The 22,470-nt window shown below is 45.9% G+C and overlaps 1 protein-coding gene across 1 annotated transcript; it reads right to left on the minus strand.

Moving 5' to 3' along the window:
* Positions 1-492: 492 nt before the first annotated feature.
* LOC122939777 (testis-expressed protein 47-like) lies at positions 493-16,241 on the minus strand. Its single transcript, XM_044295898.1, has 7 exons — positions 15,882-16,241; positions 14,874-14,946; positions 12,867-12,961; positions 12,465-12,529; positions 4,282-4,483; positions 3,924-4,080; positions 493-606 (listed from the first exon to the last, which is right to left on the minus strand). The coding sequence occupies exons 1-7, from the start codon at positions 16,002-16,004 to the stop codon at positions 548-550; spliced, it is 774 nt and encodes a 257-aa protein (XP_044151833.1). The 5' UTR covers positions 16,005-16,241; the 3' UTR covers positions 493-547.
* Between the last annotated feature and the right edge of the window lie 6,229 nt (positions 16,242-22,470).

Raw genomic sequence — 22,470 nt, forward strand, 5'->3', positions numbered from 1 at the left:
GCTGCAGCAGAAAGGCCGTGTCCTCTGAGCTGTGATAGGGAGAAAGCTGCAGCAGAAAGGACGTGTCCTCTGAGCTGTAATAGAGATAAAGCTGCAGCAGAAAGGACGTGTCCTCTGAGCTGTAATAGAGATAAAGCTGCAGCAAAAAGGACACACTCATGAGCTAAAAATAAATCTAGAAGAGCAATGAATAGAGATCTCTGGCTCCAAGTTAGGTACAGGGCTAGCCGTGTTAGGAACCTTTTCCCAGAACTGATTCTGCATGGCCTATAAGACCTTCTAAAGCTGTCGTGGTATGAGAACTATAAGATACTGTTGTACCAGTGAATTTATGGATCGTCAGTTGAGTTTTTTGAATAGTTTGTAAATTTTTAGGTCATGAATGAGTGAAAAGTAAAAAAAAACAACAATTTTTTATTTCAGTTAGAAAATCTATAACTGGTTTTATGAATAATTCCAAGTTCATTTTTCTCTTCCAACAAATTGTAGCACTTCCACTCTGTGTACCACCATATACTGCCCTAGCTATGCTGTAAAGTAGTTCTCATCATTGAAGCGTTCGGGTCTTCACAGGTGTTAAATGAACCGCAGCAGGCCAAACACGATCTGTAAAAAAAATTCATGTAATTAGGATATGTAATTAGTTTTTATGTTTTAGGACATGTCTGGTGCATTATTTTTATTCCATATAAATTGCAATAATCGTTTAGTCTTTTTTTTTTTTTTTTTTGTTAAGGTAAATGTTTTTTACCATTTTTTTCTTTTGCATTATTTTTTTTTCTTATACATATAGAGATGTCACTAAGTTGTTTATCTGCCAGACAGGCTTCGGAAAGTTAGGTAAGTATTATAAAAGTCATTGGTGAATTGTTTACATTGGGTGAAGTTCCCCTTTAAATACACAGTCAAGTCCCATTATTCTAACTAGTGTTGAACGTTGTTTCATCCATAGTAGCTTGGTTCAAAAACTTTGGAATAATACTGTACGGAGATCCGTCTCCGTACAGTATTAGAATGTATGGGCTCCGATGAGCCGAAGTAAGTTATTTGTGAAGTCGCGCGTGACTTCGTTGAATAACTTCGGTAGTTGGTTTTGAAAGTTTTCAAGTTTTAAAGTGGTTTTCCATTTTAAAAATCAACTACCGAAGTTATTCAACGAAGTCACGCTCGACTTCACATTCTAATACTGTACGGAGACGGATTTCCGTGCAGTATTATTCTGAAGTTTTGAATGAAGCTATTTCGGATGAAGCATCTGAAGCTCATTTCGCTCAAAACTAATTATGACCACCTCCTACTTTCAACGTCAGCAGTGTGTAGCTCAGGAAGGAAGTCCCGTGTGCTGAGCTGGCTCGGTGGGTATATAAGGTGTGCTGAGCTGGCTCGGTGGGTATATAAGGTGTGCTGAGCTTGCTCGGTGGGTATATAAGGTGTGCTGAGCTGGCTCGGTGGGTATATAAGGTGTGCTGAGCTGGCTCGGTGGGTATATAAGGTGTGCTGAGCTGGCTCGGTGGGTATATAAGGTGTGCTGAGCTGGCTCGGTGGGTATATAAGGTGTGCTGAGCTGGCTCGGTGGGTATATAAGGTGTGCTGAGCTGGCTCGGTGGGTATATAAGGTGTGCTGAGCTGGCTAGGTGGGTATATAAGGTGTGCTGAACTGGCTTGGTGGGTATATAAGGTGTGTGATAGGCTGTCTACACACCTATCCCTCATCGTTGTCATGGGTAAAAGGGGCAATTTATTAGAATTGCAAAAAAGGGATGATTATTGGCTTTCAGGCCAAGGGTGGTGGTATTTCTGAAACTGCGCAGTGTGAACTGTTCATGCGCTACTGTGGAAACAGTGTATTGTGAGTGGACAAATAGCTCCATTGAGAATAAGCAACTGTGGAGCACCACGTGTCATTGATGTGAGAGGTGAACATCAGCTACGAAGGTGCACGAGGGCGGACTGACACGCTACAGAGGAGCAGCTCACCGCCAAAATGATCCAGGGGCGACCAGACGTGTGTCTAGCACAACAGTTCAGAGAACGCTCCTGTGTAGCAGACAGATGGTCACTGCACCTCTGATAACCAAGCTGCATCGGCAGAAAAGGTTTCAATTTTTGCAGTAGTATCAGAATTGGACCTCCGCTGATTGGCAGAGGGTTGTCTTTTCCGATAAACCACATTTTCTGCTTCATGGAACGGGTGGACGTCGGCGTGTCAGGCGAGAAACATCAGAGAACAAACACCCTGCAGCCATTACTGGAAGGACACAAGCTGGTGGTGGCAGCGTTATGGTCCGGGGAAGGTTTTCCTGGAATTCTCTGGGCCACTCATCCCTGTGGAAGTCACTCTCAACAGATCTGGGTATGAATCCATCCTTGCAGATCATATACACCCATACATGCTGATTGTCTTCCCTGGGATGGATAGGACCTTCCAGCAAGACAATGCGACATGTCACACGGCTAAAAATGTCTGACATTGGTTGGAAGAGCATGACTAAGACTTCCCAGTACTACCGTGGCTTTGGGCATCTGTGGGACCCCCTATCGATGGTTGTGTTCGCTCTATGGATCCTCCCTTCTCCAGCAGCTGTGGGATGCACTGCAGTCAGCATGGCTCCAGATACCTGTGGTCACCTACCAGGACCTTATTGAGTCCCCCCCAGCCCGTCTAGCTGCTGTCCGTGCTGTACATGATGGCTACTCTGGATATTAGCTGCTGGTCAGAATGATGGGACTCGACTGTGTAGGAAAGGTTAATAAGATAAAAGGGATGTGGTTAATAGTAGGCTTGAAACGGGGCCTACAAGACCAAAACATTGACTTTTCTAACTATGTGACCATAATTATGATATCTGTGTAAAATCTATTAATACATGCAGTATTTGGGGTTAACATACAGGCTCTTCAGCATGTCAGTCTGTTAGATAAGTGCAGCATGAAGCTATGGCAAGGCATCTACTGAAGCACGGCATGCTGGGAGTTACAGTCTACAGAGGGACATTACTTTACCTCCCCCTTGGATTTCAGAAACCTACACCGTAGACTGGTTTAAGCTCCCAAATAAATGTCCTTTAACCAGATAAACAGGTTTAGAAAATAACAAAATATCCCCTCCACAACACTAACACCTAGTATTCAGCCTAACAGGATTCAGCAAATGCTATTTAAGGCAGCCATTTAACAGATTAAACGGGTTGTCCCTCAAAAAAGTATTCTACAGTTTTCAAACCAATGTAATAAAAAATTTAGTTTAGCCAGTAAACTAATCCATGAAATCTATCTGTATAGCACTCAATTGCTGTTTTGCTCTTTTTCTAATTTCTCTGTCCAGCTCACTGAGGTGGACGCACATGCTCAGTTCCATCCTTCAACTGCCACCAGCTGTAGCAGACAGGACACACCCCTGAGCTGCAAACTTGAAATAAATCTGGCAGAGCAGTTGGAACAATGAATGAAGATCTCTGGATCCATGTGAGGTACAGGGCTGGTTCTAGCTTTATTAGAGATTGTCATTTACTACATGATTTTGTAAAAATATTTTTACATTCATCGTGGATAGAGATGAGCGAATCAACTTCGAATGAAACATCCAAAGTCGATTCGCATAAAACTTTGTTCTAATACTGTACGGAGCAGGAGCTCCATACAGTGTTTTATGCGAATCGACTTCAGATGTTTCATTGTGCACATTATTGCTTTTTAATAAAGCAAACACTCAAAAATGTAATTTCAACGTGTATGTGATATTACTACATGGTGCCACCTGCTGGCAATCTACTAAAATTGCACTTTTTTGAATTTACATTTTTGAAGGACCGTCACACATCTGGCTTGTCACCAGTTCCATTAGGACCTTATTTTATGTTCTGCAAAAAGGAACATGTCATGTAATGAAAGCCCTGCCTCCAGGAAGAGGGTTGGAGACTTACCGGAGTCCAGCATTATATGTAGGGGGGTGTCATACATCTTCAGGAACTGTTCTGGCGTAAGCAGATCTTTACACTGGAGAAGATGTAAGATGGAGGTCTGAGGTATCATCAGATCCGAGATCTTCTCAAACACGGAATCTGGAATATTTTTGGAGCCCTGGAAAAATAATTTTAACAATCAAAATATTTGGTCGTCCTCATGCATAATTTGAAGTAAGTGGAGAATAGTATCCATGAGACTTTTTTTTGTTGTTGCTGTTTTTGTTTGCTTTATTGTATGTTTTTATGTTTATTTCCTATGTTAATTAACTTTGGGACATTTTTTGAAGCTATTTTTGACTCCCTTGCCCCCACTGACCTTGGGGTATTTTGTGAGGTGCTTCCCGATCTTCAGTATCTTGGTCAGACACTCATTGATGATCCCATCGGTGGCCTCCTCGTTGAACTTATCTCCCAAATACTGACCAGGAACATTCAAAACTTTGTAGCTCCACTGACTAAACAGGCGACTGGGGATGTTATGAGACATCACCACGATTTTAGGGTCCAAGACTAGCGCCCTGATGGGGGTAAAAACAAACAAATGGGAATAGCATTTAGTAATGAAACAGATCCCTCATGGTTGCCACCTTAAAGGTAGCCATAGATGGGCAGATGTCTGGTACCAGTGGTTGGTGTGACATTTCAGTTGTACCCACCAGATCCGTCCAATTTTTTGACATGTCTACAAAGTTAAAATTAACACAAGGAATCACTAGTTATCTTCCTCAGCGGGCACAATTGTCATCAGACGATCCGCACCGTGTATTATAACTGCACTCTGTCAGTGGGGCATTGCCACTGTGACCCTGCAATCAAGATGTCCTCACAGTCAGCTCAGGGTCCATTGAAGGACCTTAAGCCTGTCTCTAGGATGCCTGTTAGGGCGGGTTCACATCAACGTTATGAATTCCGTTATTGCTTTACGTTATTACGAAAAATAATGGAATTCATAAGACAGAATTCAAAACGGAAACCTTTAGAGGCATTCCGTTTTGATCCGCAATAATAGAAGTCTATGGGCAGCATAACGGATCCATCTGGTTTCCGTTATGCAGGACGGAAAAGAAAGTCCTGTTATGAATTACGTTGCTTTCCGTTATAATGTTGATGTGAACCCGCCCTTATTAGGGCTTGCTAAGGTATTTTCATATAATACATTTTATTATACATTTGATGGGCATCACCATAACAGCCTATTCTATAAATCTAGCACATTATTTGAGGTGATTGATGAAGGGGCTAAGAATAACATAAAAGTACCAAAAAGCATTTTATTTAGTATTTACGTCAAAATATAAATTTTATAACAAGACACGGAGGCTCATATTGCATTAACTCTCTTTACTGTCCACCATAGCAGCAAAGAATGAACAGTACAATCATGAAGAAAAAACCATAGCAACCAGCTCCACCCCTACATTCCAGTATATATGGGCACAACCCCCTGGAGTCCTCCTCTTTCTTTGCTGCTACCATAGCAGATAAGTACCTAGGTTCCTCAGCTGTTAATTGTGATATATATGTACAGTTGGGGTTTTATTCTGATTTCTGTGGTAAGGTTACTCCTTAAGGTGTTCTGTGTACTTGTAGGGTTTTCTCTTTAGCCTCCTTTCGTTCCCTTATTATAGTTTGGTGAGTTTTCAGGGTTTTTATCCCCTTCTGGGGTTATCTTCCCCCCTTTAGGCTCTTTTGTTTCTCCCTCTTGCCGCTCGTCGGCGGTTTCCCCCCGGCGCTTCGTTCGCGCGCCTCCTGTGTGTGTCTCCGTTGCGCACACTACCCCCCCCCCCCCCCCTCTCTCACCTCTGTTATCTCTGTGGCCTTGCGCGCGTCCGTTCGGCCATTTTCTCGTCCCGTCTTGGTGCGCCTGAAGTCTCGCGAGAGTGAGATTTCGGGCGCCATCTTAGTTTTTCTAGTTTAGCCGAGATCTTGCGGCAGTGTCCTCTCCCCTGATAGGCTTATCTCGCGGGAGTTGCGACGCATTCTTAGTTCCCCTCACGCTGGCAGCTTGTGGGTTCCGTCGCCATTATCTCTGCCGCACAATTTAACCTCACCGTTCGGCTGCATTTGGTCCGGTGAGTCGTTTTTTCCCCATTTTGTCTGCGCCTGATCTTTCTCTTAATCGCCTGTACTTAGCCCGTTTTTTCTCTTTTATTCACAGGTTTTTTCTCTTGCCTTTCACACTCTGCTACTTACTGAGGTCTGGGGTGACTTACTCCTGCCGCAGTTTCTAATTCCTATCATGTCTTCTCCAGCCCAGAATAACCTCCCAGCCCCCCATATGCCCCCAAATCTAGAAAGTGGAACAGATGCTATTCATCCTGCTATGCAAAATGCGACCCTGCATCAATCTATTTCTGATGCGATTCTCGCAGCCATGGGGTCCATGTCCTCAGCCTTGACACAGTCCATATCTCAGGCCATCTGTGCGCAGGCTAGCATGTCAGCACCAAATGTGGGGACCCCCTCAGCCTCCAGAACATCTCAGAATGATGGTTTAACTCCATCCCAAGGTAACGCGGTTGTCCCGCGGAAAAGAGCCTGTCCACACCAGGCAGAACGTTCTCGTGCGTGGAAGTCGGCCAGGACCCTGCCTGAGCCAGAGTCTGATTCCGAGAGGGAATCCCTTGAGGAGGCATTTGACGAGTCGGCATATGACTCACACGGAGAATTGGCCGATGTGAGGGTAGTCCAGTCCCCTTTAGGAGCTTTATCGGCCTCAGCTACTCCGTTAGAGGAGCAGACTGTTCATGGGGACCTCCGGATAGACACTTTAGGAGAACCGCTCTTTAACCCAGAGGAGCTCCATCATCCCCGTTCCGCTGAGTGGCTCCCTGCTACTCACGTGGCACAGTATTTGGAGTCCAAGATACGCGCTCCTTTAACCAAGGAGTCTCGTAACAAGTTACGTGCGGAATGTCCACGGCCGTTAATCCCTCACAAGGTGTGCGAGACGCCCACAGTGGATCCCAAAATGGTCCAGTTTCTCGCTAAAACAGGGTTTAACCCAAAAAAGGGATTGGATTCTGCCCTTAGGGCCGTCCAAGATAAACTCCTGGACCTTACTGGCCCACTTACAAGGATCTTTGATATGGCGGAGTCCGCCAAAGACGAAGGTAGGCAGGTAGATCCAGTGGAGTTAGGAGGCTGGATCCAGAGGGCAATTTGTCTAACAGGAAATGTTAACACTTCCCTGGCCATAGAGAGACGCAAGGCCATATTAATGAAAATAGAGCCCTAAGCTTTCTAATCTAGCTCTTTCTGAAGCGGGCAAAGAGGCCCAGGGCTTATTATTTGGAGAATCCTTTATCAAGGAACTAGGGAAGTATGTCGGCGCTTTTACAGCGCTAGACAAAGCCCAGACCTCCATGAGGAAGGTCTTTACCCATAGTTTTTCTGGAAGGGCCGGCAGTTCCAGGGGCCGTCTGTCCGGCCGGTCCAACTTCCATTCCCGCGGCTCGGGAAGAGGCTCCTATACTAACCGGTCCTCCCTTCAAGATTAGCGGTACCAGCCGTCGTTTTTCCCCTCTAGAGGTTTCCCGGGACGATCTAGAGGATTCCGTGGAGCTCCCAACTCAAGACGACCAGTGGGTAAGTCCCAATCTTCTGCCTCTGTTGCCTTCTTTGACAAATTTTGTAGGGGGCAGACTCCGTTTCTTTTTCCAAGCTTGGTTAAAGATCACCTCAGACCCTTGGGTTCTGGACACCATCAGGGGTTTCGTGATAGCGCTAGCAGACGTTCCGTCGCACCTTCCTCCTCCCCCTCCAATTCGTTTGTCCAGGCCGACCTTACATCAGCTCCATGGGGAGCTGACCGAATTGTCTCACAAGGGGGCAATAGAGCGCACGTCTGCACACTCCGGGGGTATTGTCAGCAACATCTTCCTGGTGCAAAAGAAAGGGGGTCAGATGCGCCCCGTCATCAATTTGAGACCACTAAACTCTATCGTGAGGTATCGTCACTTCAAGATGGAGGGCATCCATCTTTTACGAGACATGCTCTTGCCCGGCAACTTGATGGTCAAATTAGACCTCAAGGACGCGTACTTGACTGTCCCGGTATCCCCGGTTTCCAGAGACTTGCTCCGCTTCAGGTGGGGAGAGGAGATGTGGCGGTTTACTTGCCTGCCATTCGGCCTATCCTCCGCCCCGTGGTGTTTCACCAAGGTGATGAAACCGGTGGTGGCCTGGCTCCGCAGCAGAGGAGTCCGCATGATAGTCTATTTAGACGACATTCTCATCATGGCTCAATGTCGCTCTATGCTTCGCAGGCACCTCTCCATGGCTGTCACCCTTCTTTCGGATCTGGGGTTCATTATCAATCAGGAGAAGTCTTGTCTGATCCCCTCCACTTCGATGGAGTTCCTGGGGTTCAGAGTGGATTCGGTTGCCCTTACGCTCAGTCTTCCCCTGACCAAAGTGCGCAGCATCCGCAAGGAGCTTCGCCATGCCTTGCTTCGTCCGCTTTTGTCCCTTCGCCATCTGGCTCGGTTGATTGGGCTTCTGGCTTCCTCCATCCAAGCGGTGTTCCCAGCCCTCTTACACTATCGGGCCCTTCAACGGCTCAAGATCGCCCACCTTCATGCGGGTGCCTCCTATGCCGACACCATTTCCTTAGACAGGGATACGAAGGACGAATTGCGGTGGTGGATCCAGAATCTCTCGATCTGGAACGGCAAGGCAATCTTTGGTCCTCAGCCCGACCTGATCATAGAATCAGACGCCAGCCTACACGGGTGGGGGGCACACTGCAATGGAGTGTCCACAGGGGGTCCTTGGTCTCCAGAAGAAGCCCGCCTCCATATCAACGAACTGGAGTTGTTAGCGGGATCGCTAGCGATTCGCAGTTTCGCCAATGGCGTTGTCACAACTTGTATCAGACTGCGGATGGACAACGTCTCCGCGGTTCGATATGTCAACGGTATGGGCGGGACACGCTCCTCAGTATTAACCTACCTGGCGAAGGATTTCTGGGAGTTCTGCCTTTCCAGGGGCATCATGGTGGTGGCGGAGCATCTTCCCGGTCTCCACAACGTGTTGGCAGACTGGAGTTCTCGTTACATTCGGGATTCCAGCGATTGGAAGTTGGATGGGGCAGTGTTCCAGGCTTTGTCATCTCGTTGGGGTCTTCCCTCTGTAGATCTGTTTGCGTCCAGGTTGAACGCTCAGGTACCCAAATTCTTCAGTTGGCGGCCAGACCCTCTTGCAGAGGCGGTGGACGCATTCCTGCAGTCTTGGGAAGGGACGTTAATGTATGCTTTCTCTCCATTTGCCCTCATTCCACGGGTTCTTCTTCAAGTGTGGCGACAATCTGCGGAGGTGATCCTGGTACTGCCTCTTTGGAGATCCCAGTCTTGGTTCCCTCAGTTGTTGGACCTCTTGGTCGACTTTCCACTTCTCCTTCCAGACTTCCCCTCCCTCCTTCTGGACCCAGCGGGGGACCCTCATCCTCTCTTGCAATTGGGTACCCTTCGCCTTCTCACATGCAGGGTCTCGGGATCCCCAGTGAGATGTCAGACGTTTCAGAGACGACTGTCTTCCTACTGGAGAGCGCGTGGGCCCCAGGGACTCGACGTGCTTATAGAGCCGCTTGGGACTCTTGGGCGCGTTGGAGCGGAGCATGCAATGTGGATCCCGTTCGAGCGCCTGTGAGCTCTATCCTATCTTTTTTGTCCTCGCTCTATGACGCAGGTAAGGCCTATCGTACTATCAACTTGTACAGGTCGGCTATCTCTTCTCGACACGAGGGCTTTGAGGGTTGTCCTGCGGGTCAACACCCCCTGGTGTGTCGTTTGTTGAAGGGGTCTCGCCTTTCCCGTCCCCCCAGGCCTAGGTTTTCGGCCACCTGGGACGTGTGTGTGGTTTTGAATTTTCTTTCTGGGTGGTCGTCTAATTCCCAGTTGTCCCTCCGCCAGCTATCCGCTCAACTGGCCACAGTTGTTTTGCTTGGATCTCTTGTAAGAGAGTCTCAGACGTACGAGCTTAGGATGTCGACGCTCGTTCGTTTACTCCAGGAGGGCGTGCACTTTAATATTTCCAGACGGACTAAAACTAATATCCGCTCGGTAGTAGTATCCTTACTTCCCGCACTCGCCTCAGCTATGTCCAGTGGCCTGCTTGCAGGAATATGAGTCTCGCACTTCTGCGCTACGTTCTCCTGAATTCCCCATTTGTTTGTGTCTTTTCGCAGGCCTCATTCTCCGGTCACCAGTGTTACTCTCTCGCGCTGGGTGAAGTGGATTCTCGGCCTGGCTGGGCATTGACACGGGTATCTTTACGGCACATTCGGTTCGCGGTGCGTCGGCTACATCTATGACGATTTCAGGAGCCCGCCTTGAGGATGTCATGAGGCTAGGCAGACTGGTCCTAGAGTCTCCACGTTTCGGGAGTTTTATTTCCGACCTCAGTCACACGCTTTTGAGACTGTAATTTCTCAGCTTTGAACTTGCAATATGAGCCTTCGTGTCTTGTTATAAAATTACATGATTTTCCTATTTTATGACGTAAAGTCATGATTTTATTAAAAAAAAGGGAGGCGAGTTTTGCCCTCCCTTTCCCACCCTGGGTTTTTGGATGTCTAGATTTACTATTGTATTACGTAGTATTGTGAATTGCACGTGTGATGTGTTTTCTGACTATGTCTGTTGGCTACACTTTTGCTAGCAACCAGTTGTTTTTTTTTATTCCATTTGTTTCTGCCCTCAGGTTGAGACGAGCTTACGCTGGGAAGTGATCATCCTAGTTCCTGTTCGAGTTTGTTGCCGTCACTAGTTCGTGGCCTCCCTCCGTTGAGGATGTCATTCAAGAGTCGTTTCTTCGGTTCGGATCCATGTCGGGGTTCCAGTTTCAGTGAGCTTCGTGGTGATGCGGTCGCGCAAAGAAAGAGGAGGACTCCAGGGGGTTGTGCCCATATATACTGGAATGTAGGGGTGGAGCTGGTTGCTATGTTTTTTTTCTTCATGATTGTACTTTTCATTCTTTGCTGCTATGGTGGACAGTAAAGAGAGTTAATGCAATACTCGCCTCCGTGTCTTTAATAAAATCATGACTTTACGTCATAAAATAGGAAAATCATGTAATTATTACAAATTCCTCACTAAAGCCTCGTTTTGGTCAGTGATTTCCATCAGTGATTGTGAGTGTGTGTGTGTGTGTGTGTATATATATATATATATATATATATATATATATATATATATATATATACATACACACACTCATCTAAAGAATTATTAGGAACACCATACTAATACGGTGTTGGACCCCCTTTTGCCTTCAGAACTGCCTTAATTCTACGTGGCATTGATTCAACAAGGTGCTGATAGCATTCTTTAGAAATGTTGGCCCATATTGATAGGATAGCATCTTGCAGTTGATGGAGATTTGAGGAATGCACATCCAGGGCACAAAGCTCCCGATCCACCACATCCCAAAGATGCTCTATTGGGTTGAGATCTGGTGACTGTGGGGCCATTTTAGTACAGTGAACTCATTGTCATGTTCAAGAAACCAATTTGAAATGATTTGAGCTTTGTGACATGGTGCATTATCCTGCTGGAAGTAGCCATCAGAGGATGGGTACATGGTGGTCATGAAGGGATGGACATGGTCAGAAACAATGCTCAGGTAGCCCGTGGCATTTAAACGATGGCCAATTGGCACTAAGGAGCCTAAAGTGTGCCCAGAAACATCCCCCACACCATTACACCACCACCACCAGCCTGCACAGTGGTAACAAGGCATGATGGATACATGTTCTCATTCTGTTTACGCCAAATTCGGACTCTACCATTTGAATGTCTCAACAGAAATCGAGACTCATCAGACCAGGCAACATTTTTCCAGTCTTCAACAGTCCAATTTTGGTGAGCTTGTGCAAATTGTAGCCTCTTTTTCCTATTTGTAGTGGAGATGAGTGGTACCCGGTGGGGTCTTCTGCTGTTGTAGCCCACCTTTCTTTCCCATTCTGACATTCAGTTTGGAGTTCAGGAGATTGTCTTGACCAGGACCACAACCCTACATGCATTGAAGCAACTGCCATGTGATTGGTTGACTAGATAATCGCATTAATGAGAAATAGAACAGGTGTTCCTAATAATTCTTTAGGTGAGTGTATATATAGACCCAAAAACAGTACCAAGTAGGAACAAAAAGTCCTCATACAAGTGTGTTGCCAAAAAAAGAACAAAACCCCAAAAACATTTTTTGATCCCTCACTAAATGAGGTCAAAACTGCTGACAGACTCCATTTAAGGCCAAAAATGTCCTTGTCTTCAAAGGCTTAAAAGGATTTTTCAGAATTATCAAAACATGGCTGCTTTCTTCCAGGAAAAGCTGCAAACTTGACCATGGGCTACAGTATGTCTATGTCTGGGAAAGCGACCATCATTTTCTACTCCTGCTCAACCCCTTCAGGTTTGGAAAGGGGGGGGGGTTCTAATGTTTTATTAGAATCACAGTAAATATCTTGGTATTACCCGACCAATGGTCCATAATTCTGACCTGTCCCCTTGTGTCTTCATTCGTTGAAGGTCTCTGATAACGCAGTAGAGGACATCTCCGCTAGACTGAAATAAAAGAAGTTGTGTTAAGAATATTTCTCTTGTTTTCATAACCTATTGAGACTTGATAACATGATGGGGGATGTAGTACTGGGTGGTTCAGTGAGTCAGTATTAGCCATGGGTTAGTTTGTGTCACAAATTGGGATTTCCTTTATGGTGCCTGAAGGCCCTGATTTACATTTCTTTCCATGACCATTGGGCCAATTCTACCCGTGATGCACAGGGTTTTGCCCCAAATAGCAAAGGGAGTGGGATCAACCATGGCCGGACACCCTCTCTCTATTGGCCTCATAGTCTACACCTCTGTGGTGTGTACCCCTTTGAGTAGGGTCGTTTTTTACCTCAAGGCAGTGGATGGTGTATGCAGGATACAAGAGCAGAAGACCGGTTACGTTTTCGCCCCAGTTATACCGCTGGAATTGCTGTTCCCAGTACTCTGTGATATGAGATAACATATATTATAACATAGATCAGGGATTGCCAACCTGCGGCTCTCAAGCTGTTGCAAAACTACATCTCCCAGCATGTCCAGATTGTCTACAACTATCAGCCTTCAGCAGGGCATGGTGGGAATTGTAGTTTTACAACAGCTGGAGAGCCGCAGGTTGGCCAGCCCTGACATAGATTATCTATTACTACAACAGACACAACATCAACCGCAAAACCATGATGCTCAAGGCTTGGTCAAGATAATCGAAAACCTGGCAAGGTCCTGATCTGCCATCTTTGGTGCTGATAGTGTAGTTTGGGGCTACAAGCCAACACATAACATCAGGCTTAGGCCTCATGCACACGACCGTATGTATTTTGCGGTCTGCAAAAAACAGATCCACAGAAAAATACGGATGCCGTCTGTGTGCATTCCGTATTTTTCGGAACGGAACAGCTGGCCCCTAATAGAACAGTCCTATCCTTGGCGATAATGCGGACAATAATAGGACATGTTCTATTTTTTTGCGGAACGGAAATACGGAAAAGAAATGCATACGGTGTAACTTCTGTTTTTTTTGCAGACCCATTGAAATGAGTGGTTCCGTATACAGTCCGCAAAAAAAGGGAACGGACACAGAAAGAAAATACATTTGTGTGCTTGAGGCCTTTCCACAGGAAACCCGCCCCTGTCAATCAGCTGTTCAGCGCTAGCTCCAGCCCTGGAATTGGGCGAATGGGAGCAGCGCCGCAGTCACCAGCTCCGTCCACTGCACTGCTCCGAGACAGCCGATTTGTCGAGGATGCAGGGCGTTGGACCCCTGATATTTAGATGTTGATGGCCTATCCTGAGAATAGGTCATCAATGCTAAAATCCTGGACAACCACTTTAAGGTGCCCATAAACACATTAGAGGTAAGTCAGCCTAACCTACTGATCTCAGCGACTAATGTGTATGAGTGTCAAGACTCAGCGGGAAAGAGGGATCGGACATGTTGGATTTCAATGTGTCCGATTCTTTGTTCCCATGGGAAATAAGCTGCTATTAAAAGAGTCTGACAGCGACTTATTCCCCAATAAAAACACAAGCAGTCTGTATGTGTATGGGGGAGTCAGGTATATAAGTGGTATCTCCCATCCCCACCCTGAGACTGTGATGTCTTCAGTATTGTTACTATTGTATGTTAAAGGGCATCTGTCAGCAGTTTTGTACCTATGACACTGTATGACCTGTTACATGTGCACTTGGCAGCTGAAGACATCTGTGTTGGTCCCATGTTCATATGTGTCCACATTGCTGAGAAAAATGCTGTTTTACTATATGCAAATGAGCCTCTAGGAGCAACGGGGGCGTTACCGTTACACCTAGAGGCTCTGCTCTCACTGCAACTGCCGAGCTCTCTTGCACTTTGATTGACAGGGTCAGGTGTGATTACTTTTTCACTGCCTGGTCCTGTAAAGTGCAAGAGAGCTCGGCAGTTGCAGAGAGAGCAGAGCCTCTAGGTGTAACGGTAACGCCCCCATTGCTCCTAGAGGCTCCTTTGCCTATTATAGAACATGATTGTTCTCAGCAATGTGGACACATATGAAAATGGGACCAACACAGATGTCTTCAGCTGCCAAGTGCACATGTAACAGGTCAGCCAGTGTCATAGGTACAAAACTGCTGACAGATGCCCTTCAATAATTTCCAGGAATTTTTAGGCTGGCCGATGGTCCACTAGATCCTTAGGTGGGCCCTGGTTTTGGGACCAGTAATAGGGGTCCGCCAAGAAAGAGCAGACATTTAAGTAGAGCTGTAGATAATCTAATCTGTCCATGACCACCATTGTGGGTTTACCCCAAAAAATTCACAAAGAAGGATTAATGACAGTTATGGGGACTTTTTAAAAACATCACATATAATTCTCATCATTTACCTCCGAGTTTTCTCTTATCGGCCAGATCGGGGGAGATCTTAGAGACGAATACCAGCCGGTGCAGAAGGGATTTCTAGATGGAAACATAATAATAATTATTATTATTATAGCGCCATTCATTCCATAGCGCTGTACATATGATAAACGGTGCACATACATAATACAGACAATTGCACTAATCATGAACAAGACGAGTTCCAAACTGGTACAGAAGGAGAGAGGGCCCTGCCCGTGAGGGCTTACAATCTACATGGTATGGGAGAAGGACACAGTAATAATGTAATAGCAAATGCAACAATGTAACTTCTTATAACTGCCGGTCCTCGGCAGGATTATAGCATGCGCCTTCCAGCTGATCACCTCCACGGTAAAGGAGACCATACACCTTTACTTTACTTCATTACATTAAAAAAAATGTTTTATCAGATTTCTGACTGTTTTCAATCGGGCCGAGTATCCCCATGATAACACTTGAGTTGTCAGAATAAAGGGACAGGAAGTACTGTCATAGGGATACAACCCTTCTCGATGGAGTAACTACAAATTCTGTTTATGCTACATAAGGGACACAAATCTATTGACTTTCTAAGGGGGTGGAATATTTTTGCAAAGTACTGTAAATAGCTTGTCTAATGAATAAAATTATGCCTAGGTCCCAAGCGACGGAAACTGTATCCGTGTGTCAGCGGCGATAACAGCGGAGACACAAGTAGAAGAGACAAAGACAACATCTAAAAAAGTTGCATAGTATATATAAAAATAACATTTATTAATATATTACAATATAATGAGATAATATCATTGAAAACTAAAAGATGCAGCTATACAAAGGCAATGGCAATTCCTCTTGTCACCACTAGATGGCAAAATCTAATAAGGGTTACATTTTAGCAAATAACACATGCCCATAGTCAAACTCAAAACTAAAGGTCTGTCGGCTTTTGCATTAAATTAACTTTATGGACCCCCTTTCCTTATACAAAAAGTTAGAGGGAGCACCAGACTGACCACATCATCCCGGGCGTTCAAGACCATGCGCTTGTTGAGCAGCTGATGAAAGAAGCTCGTCCCTATTTTTTCTGGAGTTGGTTCCGGCTTCCATGATGGCGCCCTGGTCTTCCCAGCTTCCATGTTTAGTTGCGAAGAAAAAAAAATACTGGGTCTCAAAAAGAAGTAGAAGACAAATCTGTGTCTTTTGGGGTTATGCAATCAGTAAAAAAAAAAATATAATATATATATATTTCTAATTTCAAAAATAATGCATGCAATTAAAAAAGATCGAAAAATTGCAACATAAAAAGAAAAAGTTAAAAGTCAAAAATCTGTATGCTTTAAAAAGTTAAGTGTGTGTAAGGTCCAGGCTTGAGAGCGCGGGGAGTTTTCTAACACCCGGGTTATTTACGCTTGTGGTATCTTGGCAACAGGACGGATCTGCTCGGATTTACTGCCTCTTTGTCTGGCTTGTTGGTATTTTCGGTTGCCGTCCAGCCAGACTCCTGTTGCCGAGTAACTGGTGAATAGTCAGTAATTACTTGCCTTCCTGGGGCTTTTGACTGATTTTTAAATTTGCATTTCAGATTTTATTTAAAAAAAATTGGAAAAAAATATATCAACCTTTTTAAAGGATAAAAAAAATAAATGAAAAAGTTTCATATATTTCCCATATCTGATGTAGTGTTCTGGGTCCTAAGGCTTGGTGTTGCAGCCATTCTCCTGTGAGTTTTGACCGCAGCATGCTCGGTTATCCAGGATCAGAAAAACATGGCTGCCTTCTGCCAGAAACAGCGCCACGCCTGTCCATGGGTTGTGTGAGATATTGCCGTTCAGTGCCGTTCACTTGAATGGAGAGGAGCTGCAATACCAGACACAACCCATGGACAGGCGAGGCGCTGTTTCTGGCAGAAGGCAGCCATGTTTTTCTGATCTTGGATAACCGCTATATGTAACAAGCTGTATAGGGAATAGAGGGGTGATGTGGATGTTCTGGGACAAATCTTTCCCGTGTGACCGTTTATTAAAGGGGAACTCCAAGAAAAACTGATGCCTAGTGCAGGACCTAATAGGGGCAGAGAATAGGACACCAATAATATTAGTCATGCACTGCCCTCTCAGTCCCTGGGCACTTGGAATGTTCCTTTAAAGGGGTTTTCTGACTTTTTTATACTGATGACCTATGCTCAGGACCCCCTCCAATCAGCTGTTTGAGGAGATCGCACCGCAGCCTCCTTACAGCTCACCAAGCACAGCGCCATACATTGTGTAGTGGCTGTGCTTGGTATCACGCTCAGCCCCAATCACTTGAATAGGGCTGAGCTGCACCTAGGCCATGTGACTGAGGAACGTGATGTCATTGGCCTAGGGCAGCGGTGGCGAACCTATGGCCCTCTCTGTGGGCACCTGCCCCCTGGATAATGGTGTACCAATATGCCTTAGACTTTTCCTGCCATTCATCAGCGCAGGGCGCACCACGCACAGCACAGGCAGCGCACTGAATGTAGGCAGGCGATTATAGCTAAGGCTGAGTTCACATCACCGTTCAGCCTTTCTGTTCTCCTGCTCCGTTATAGCAGCAGGAGAACGGAAAGGATGGATTCGGCACATAACGGAGCATACGGACCCCATAGACTATAATGGGGTCCGTTCGGTTTCCGCTCAAAAGATGATTTTGGAGCGGAGACAAAAGTTGTGTGCGCGGGACTTTTGTCTCCGCTTCAAAAATCTTCCTCTGAGCGAAAACCTAACGGACCCCAGTATAGTCTATGGGGTCCGTAGGCTCCATTCGGTTCAGTTATGTGCCGAATCCGTCCTTTCCGTTCTCCTGCTCCTATAACGATGTGAACTCAGCCTAAATGATATACTATATTGGTATTCAGGTTAAATATGGAGTGTTGGCACTTTGCGATAAACAAGTGGGTTTTGGGTTGCAATTTGGGCACTCAGACTCTAAATGGTTCGCCACCACGGGCTTAGAGTAAGCTACAAGAAGCCCCCACCAATCAGATCCATAGGAGAGGTCATCAGCATAAAAAAGTCGGAATACCCCTTTAAGAATACCAAGGACTCCTCATCTGGTGTGACCCGGGGAGCCATAGGTACCTGTGTGAAGTTGGCACCCCATGTTCTTAAATTTCAAGAACAAATACACCATTCATTTGTGCTGGTTTGTGCCTCAAAAATGAACCTTTGCGCCTCTTTAGTTTCCGAGATATTGCGCGCTTGATTTGCTGAAACCCCGCCCACTTTCCACCCCATGTTTTTTAAATTTCAAAAAGAAATACAGCATTCGTTTGTGCTGCGTTTGTGCTGCAAAAATGAACGTTTACGCCGCAAACTGGAAAGAAGGGACGGACCCAAAAAAGGTGCAGAGCGTGTCACAGGAAGGGGATATGGAAGGACACCACCACTCAGTGTGACACGTGCCCGATCATCCATGGAGTACTAAATTTATGTTACCCTTCCCCAATTTAGCCACTGACAATCGGATAAAAAAAAACTATGGTTCTCAGACTTGAGACACTAAAACCCAAAAAATCTTTTTTCAAAAATATTTAGGAAAACTAAAATAAATAAAAAAGTAGACATATTAGGTATCGCCGCATCAAGAATCTGCTCTATAAAAATACCCCATGACCTAACCCCTCAGATGAACATTGTTAATAAAATAAAAACGGTGCAAAAAAAGTTTTTTCTTGTCACCTTACATCACCGTTGCACCGTTTTAATTTTATTTTTTGACCATGTTCATCTGAGGGGTTAGGTCATGGGGTATTTTTATAGAGCAGATTCTTACGGATGTGGCGATACCTAATATGTCTACTTTTTTTTATTTATTTTAGTTTTACTAAATATTTTTTTCTTTTTCGTTTAGTGTCTCAAGTCTGAGAATCATTAATTTCTAACGATAATTTGTTTTCCCTTAGTCCTAACAGTGGCACAGATGGGGTATTCTGTCCCTGTGGACTGGTTAGGACAGGTGGAAGTTTTAATGAAATAATAAAAAACTGACATATACACGCCCTCCCTGCCCCCAATAAAGAGGGGTGTGACCCTCAGAACCTCGTGTAATTACAAGTAGACAAAAATAACCACAATTAAAATAGAAAAAAGGGGGGGAAATTTGTGTGCCACTGTTAGGACTAAGGGAAAACAAATTATCGTTAAAAATTAACGATTCCCTTACGTCCTAACCAGTGGCACAGATGGGGATTGAGCTAGTAGAAACCCCCATGGGAGGGTCCTCATGCCTGGCGGAAGATAACACTGTCCGGCCAAATGAGGAATAACTATGTATTTTAGTATCCACTCTATAGTGTGAGATAAAAGTGGAGTGAGAACTCCAAGAAGCTGACTTACAGATCACGTCCAATGGGATCGAGCTTCTGTCTGCAAAAGAAGTGGCCACTGCTCGAGTAGAGTGGGCCCTTACAAATTCAGGGGGCTCCGAGCCCTGAGACATATAAGACTCCCGAATTGCCTCTTTAATCCAGCGACTGATGGAAGGCTTAGAGGCTTTCCTCCCTTTATGGGCACCGGAAAAAAGGATAAGGAGGTTTTCATCCTTCCTAAATACCTTGGAGCGTTCCAGGTAAATCCTAAGACATCTCGAAATGTCGAGGGTATGGAGCCCTCTTTCCTCAGAGGAGGGGGGTGGAGCCAATGTTGGCAGGGAGATCACCTGGTTGATATTGTCAAAGGAAGGAACCTTTGGGATGAAAGTAGGCAAAAATTTGAGAAGTACCCGATCCTGCAGGAACTTTGTATAAGGCTCAAAGGCCGAAAAAGCCTGGAGTTCCCCAACTCGCTTTGCAGAGGTGACAGCCAACAAGAAGGTGATCTTCCAGGTCAGGAACTTGAATCCCGCCTCCTCTAGGGGCTCAAAGGGGGGAGATGACAACCCCCTGAGCACGACCGATAAATCCCAAACAGGGATAGGTCTGATTACTGTAGGCTTTAATCTTGAGGCTCCCCTCAGGAATCTCTTGATAAGGGGGTCTTGAGAAATAGCTCTGTTGAGACAAGCAGAGATTGCTGAAATCTGCACTTTAAGGGTAGCTGGTGATAGCCCCCTGTCCAGACCGTCTTGGAGAAATTGAAGAATTATCGGGATGGGAGCTTCAGCGGATGTTTGCTGATGCCTTGTACACCAGGATGAAAAGATCTTCCAGATTCTGGAGTAGGCCTTATTGGTAGCTTCTGATCTGGAATGCTCTAAGGTTCTCAAGACAGACCCTGATAGCCCTTCTATCCTTGGAAGGGACTGATCAACCTCCAGGCCGTCAGGTTGAACATTTGAAGATTTGAGGAGATCTGGGTGTCCCCCGACACCAGTACTCTCTCTGGGGGAAGCCTCAGAAATTGACCCCGACTCATCTGTAAGAGTTGGGTAAACAAAGCTCTTTTCGGCCAGTATGGGATAATGGCGATAACTGACGCTTGGTCCTGCCTGATTTTCATCAAGACCCTTGGTATCAAGGAAATTGGAGGGAAGATGTAGGCCAGCCTGAACCTCTATGGGATTGACAGAGCATCTATAGCCACCGGGTTGTCCTCCCTGTAAAGGGAGCAATACCTCTCTACCTTGGTGTTGAACCTCGTTGCCATGAGATCGATCTCTGGCATGCCCCACCTGAGCGTTATCTCCTTGAAGACCTCTGGATAAGTGACCATTCTCCGGTTGGAAGACCTCGGCTCAGGCGATCCGCAATCACATTGAGAACTCCGCGAATGTGAACGGCTGATAAGTGGGTGAGGTTCAATTCTGCCTAATCCAATATCACCCCTATCTCTCTCAGGAGACTTTGTGACCTCGTGCCTCCCTGCTTGTTGATATACAGCACAGCGGTCATGCTGTCTGATTGTACCTTCACTGCCTTCCCTCGAATGAAGGGAGCAAAATGAAAAAGAGCTAGTCTGATTGCTCTGATCTCCAGGAGATTTGATGACAATAACCTCTCCTGAGGTGTCCAAGTTCCCTGGACTGTCATGTCCTGAAGATGCGCACCCCAGCCTACTAGGGATGCGTCTGAAGTAAGTATGATCCAAGAGGGCTGGATCAGGGACTTGCCGTCCTTGAGGTGGGCCCACCACCTTAGAGAGTATCGGACTTTGTAAGGCAGTGAGAGCACGGAATTGAGTCCCACTGGACTGTGATTCCACTTGGCTAGTACTTCCGACTGGAGCGGACGTAAGTGCCATAATGCCCAAGGTACCGCCTGAGCGGTTGAAGACATTAGTCCCAACATTTTCATCCATGTTCGAATCGTTACTTGTTTTGGTACGGAAAGAGAACGGGCTGTCTGTTGCACGGATTGCCTTCTTTCGGGAGTGAGATGAATCGTCATCCTGACTGAATCCACCAGGAACCTTACCGAGGTGGCTGGTTGAAGTTGGGATTTGTCCCAATTGATTATCCATCCCAACAGATGCAGGAATGTGACAGCCTGTTGGATGTGTTGGGACAGGATCGCCTGGGAAGGAGCTCTGAGGAGCCAGTCGTCCAGGTATGGAACTATACTGAGGCCCTGAAGCCTTAGCGCGGCCACCACAGAGACCACCACTTTGGTGAAAGTGTGTGGGGCTGAAGAAATCCCAAACGGGAGGGCCACAAACTGAAAATGTTTTAGGACCCCCCGATGTTTACCGCGATCCTTAAGAATCTTCTGGACCCAGGATGGATGGGAATATGGAGATAAGCATCCCTTTTTTTTAAAATTCAATTCTTTATTGTTTTTCTGAGCCCAAAAATATAAATTCCATTACACATACTTTAAAAATAGTGAATAGTCATATATCAATCCACATAATTAACCCCATTATACCCACCCCCCCACCCCTTGATTCACTGCTGTGGGATCCAACCGTCTCCTATCACTACTCGTAATCAGTACTACAAACAGCCAGGCTCTTTGGAGCGAAAAAAGGAAAAAAAAGGTAAGGAGATAGGCATACCTGAGGTCTAAGGTTGCCAAGAAATCTCCCGGCATAAGAAGATTGGTCACTGACTGGATAGTTTCCATACGGAACTTCTTTTGTTTTATGAAACGGTTGAAGAACCTCAAATCTATAATCATCCTCCAACCTCCGGTATTCTTGGGTACCAGGAAAACTGGGGAGTAGATACCTGTTCCCCTCTCTTGGAGAGGAACCTCTTCTAAGGCCTCCTTCTGGAAGTATTCTAGCACGTAATTTTCTAGAATCTTTTGCTTGTTGCAGGGAAGAAGCCTTGTTTGGACGAACTTGTCCGAAGACGGACTGCTCAAGTCCACAAGGTAGCCCTGAGAAATTACCCGCAGGACCCAACTGTCCTGGATATGATCCTGCCGCCAACAAGGTAGAAAGTTCTGTAGGCGACCGACTACGGGAATGTGAGGAGAAGGGATCCTGGGATTTCCAGTCAGACCGGCTAAATACCAAGAGCCTCGAGGAGGCCCGCAATCAGAGCGCCGAGGACTTCTTGGGGGGTCTAGAACCCCGAGAGGATTTTCCTCCTCTACGAGAGCCCCAATTCCTCTGGGCTCTGGGTTGAGGTTCCGCCCTGGAACTAAACCCCTTGCCCCGACCACGAAAGGACTGCTGGGGAAGGGACTTGCCCTTCTTG

Source organism: Bufo gargarizans, chromosome 6 (assembly GCF_014858855.1).
Source record: "Bufo gargarizans isolate SCDJY-AF-19 chromosome 6, ASM1485885v1, whole genome shotgun sequence".
Classification (NCBI taxonomy): Eukaryota; Metazoa; Chordata; class Amphibia; order Anura; family Bufonidae; genus Bufo; species Bufo gargarizans.

Bases quoted from the DNA above. Each gene is read 5' to 3' on its own strand.
- LOC122939777 (XM_044295898.1), bottom strand. From the start codon at position 16,004: ATGGAAGCTGGGAAGACCAGGGCGCCATCATGGAAGCCGGAACCAACT. The intron at 14,947-15,881 runs GTCAGTCTGGTG...GTTTCCATCTAG, and splicing joins TGAACGCCCGGGATGATGTG to AAATCCCTTCTGCACCGGCT. The intron at 607-3,923 runs GTAAGTCTCCAA...TTTTTTTTACAG, and splicing joins ACATATAATGCTGGACTCCG to ATCGTGTTTGGCCTGCTGCG.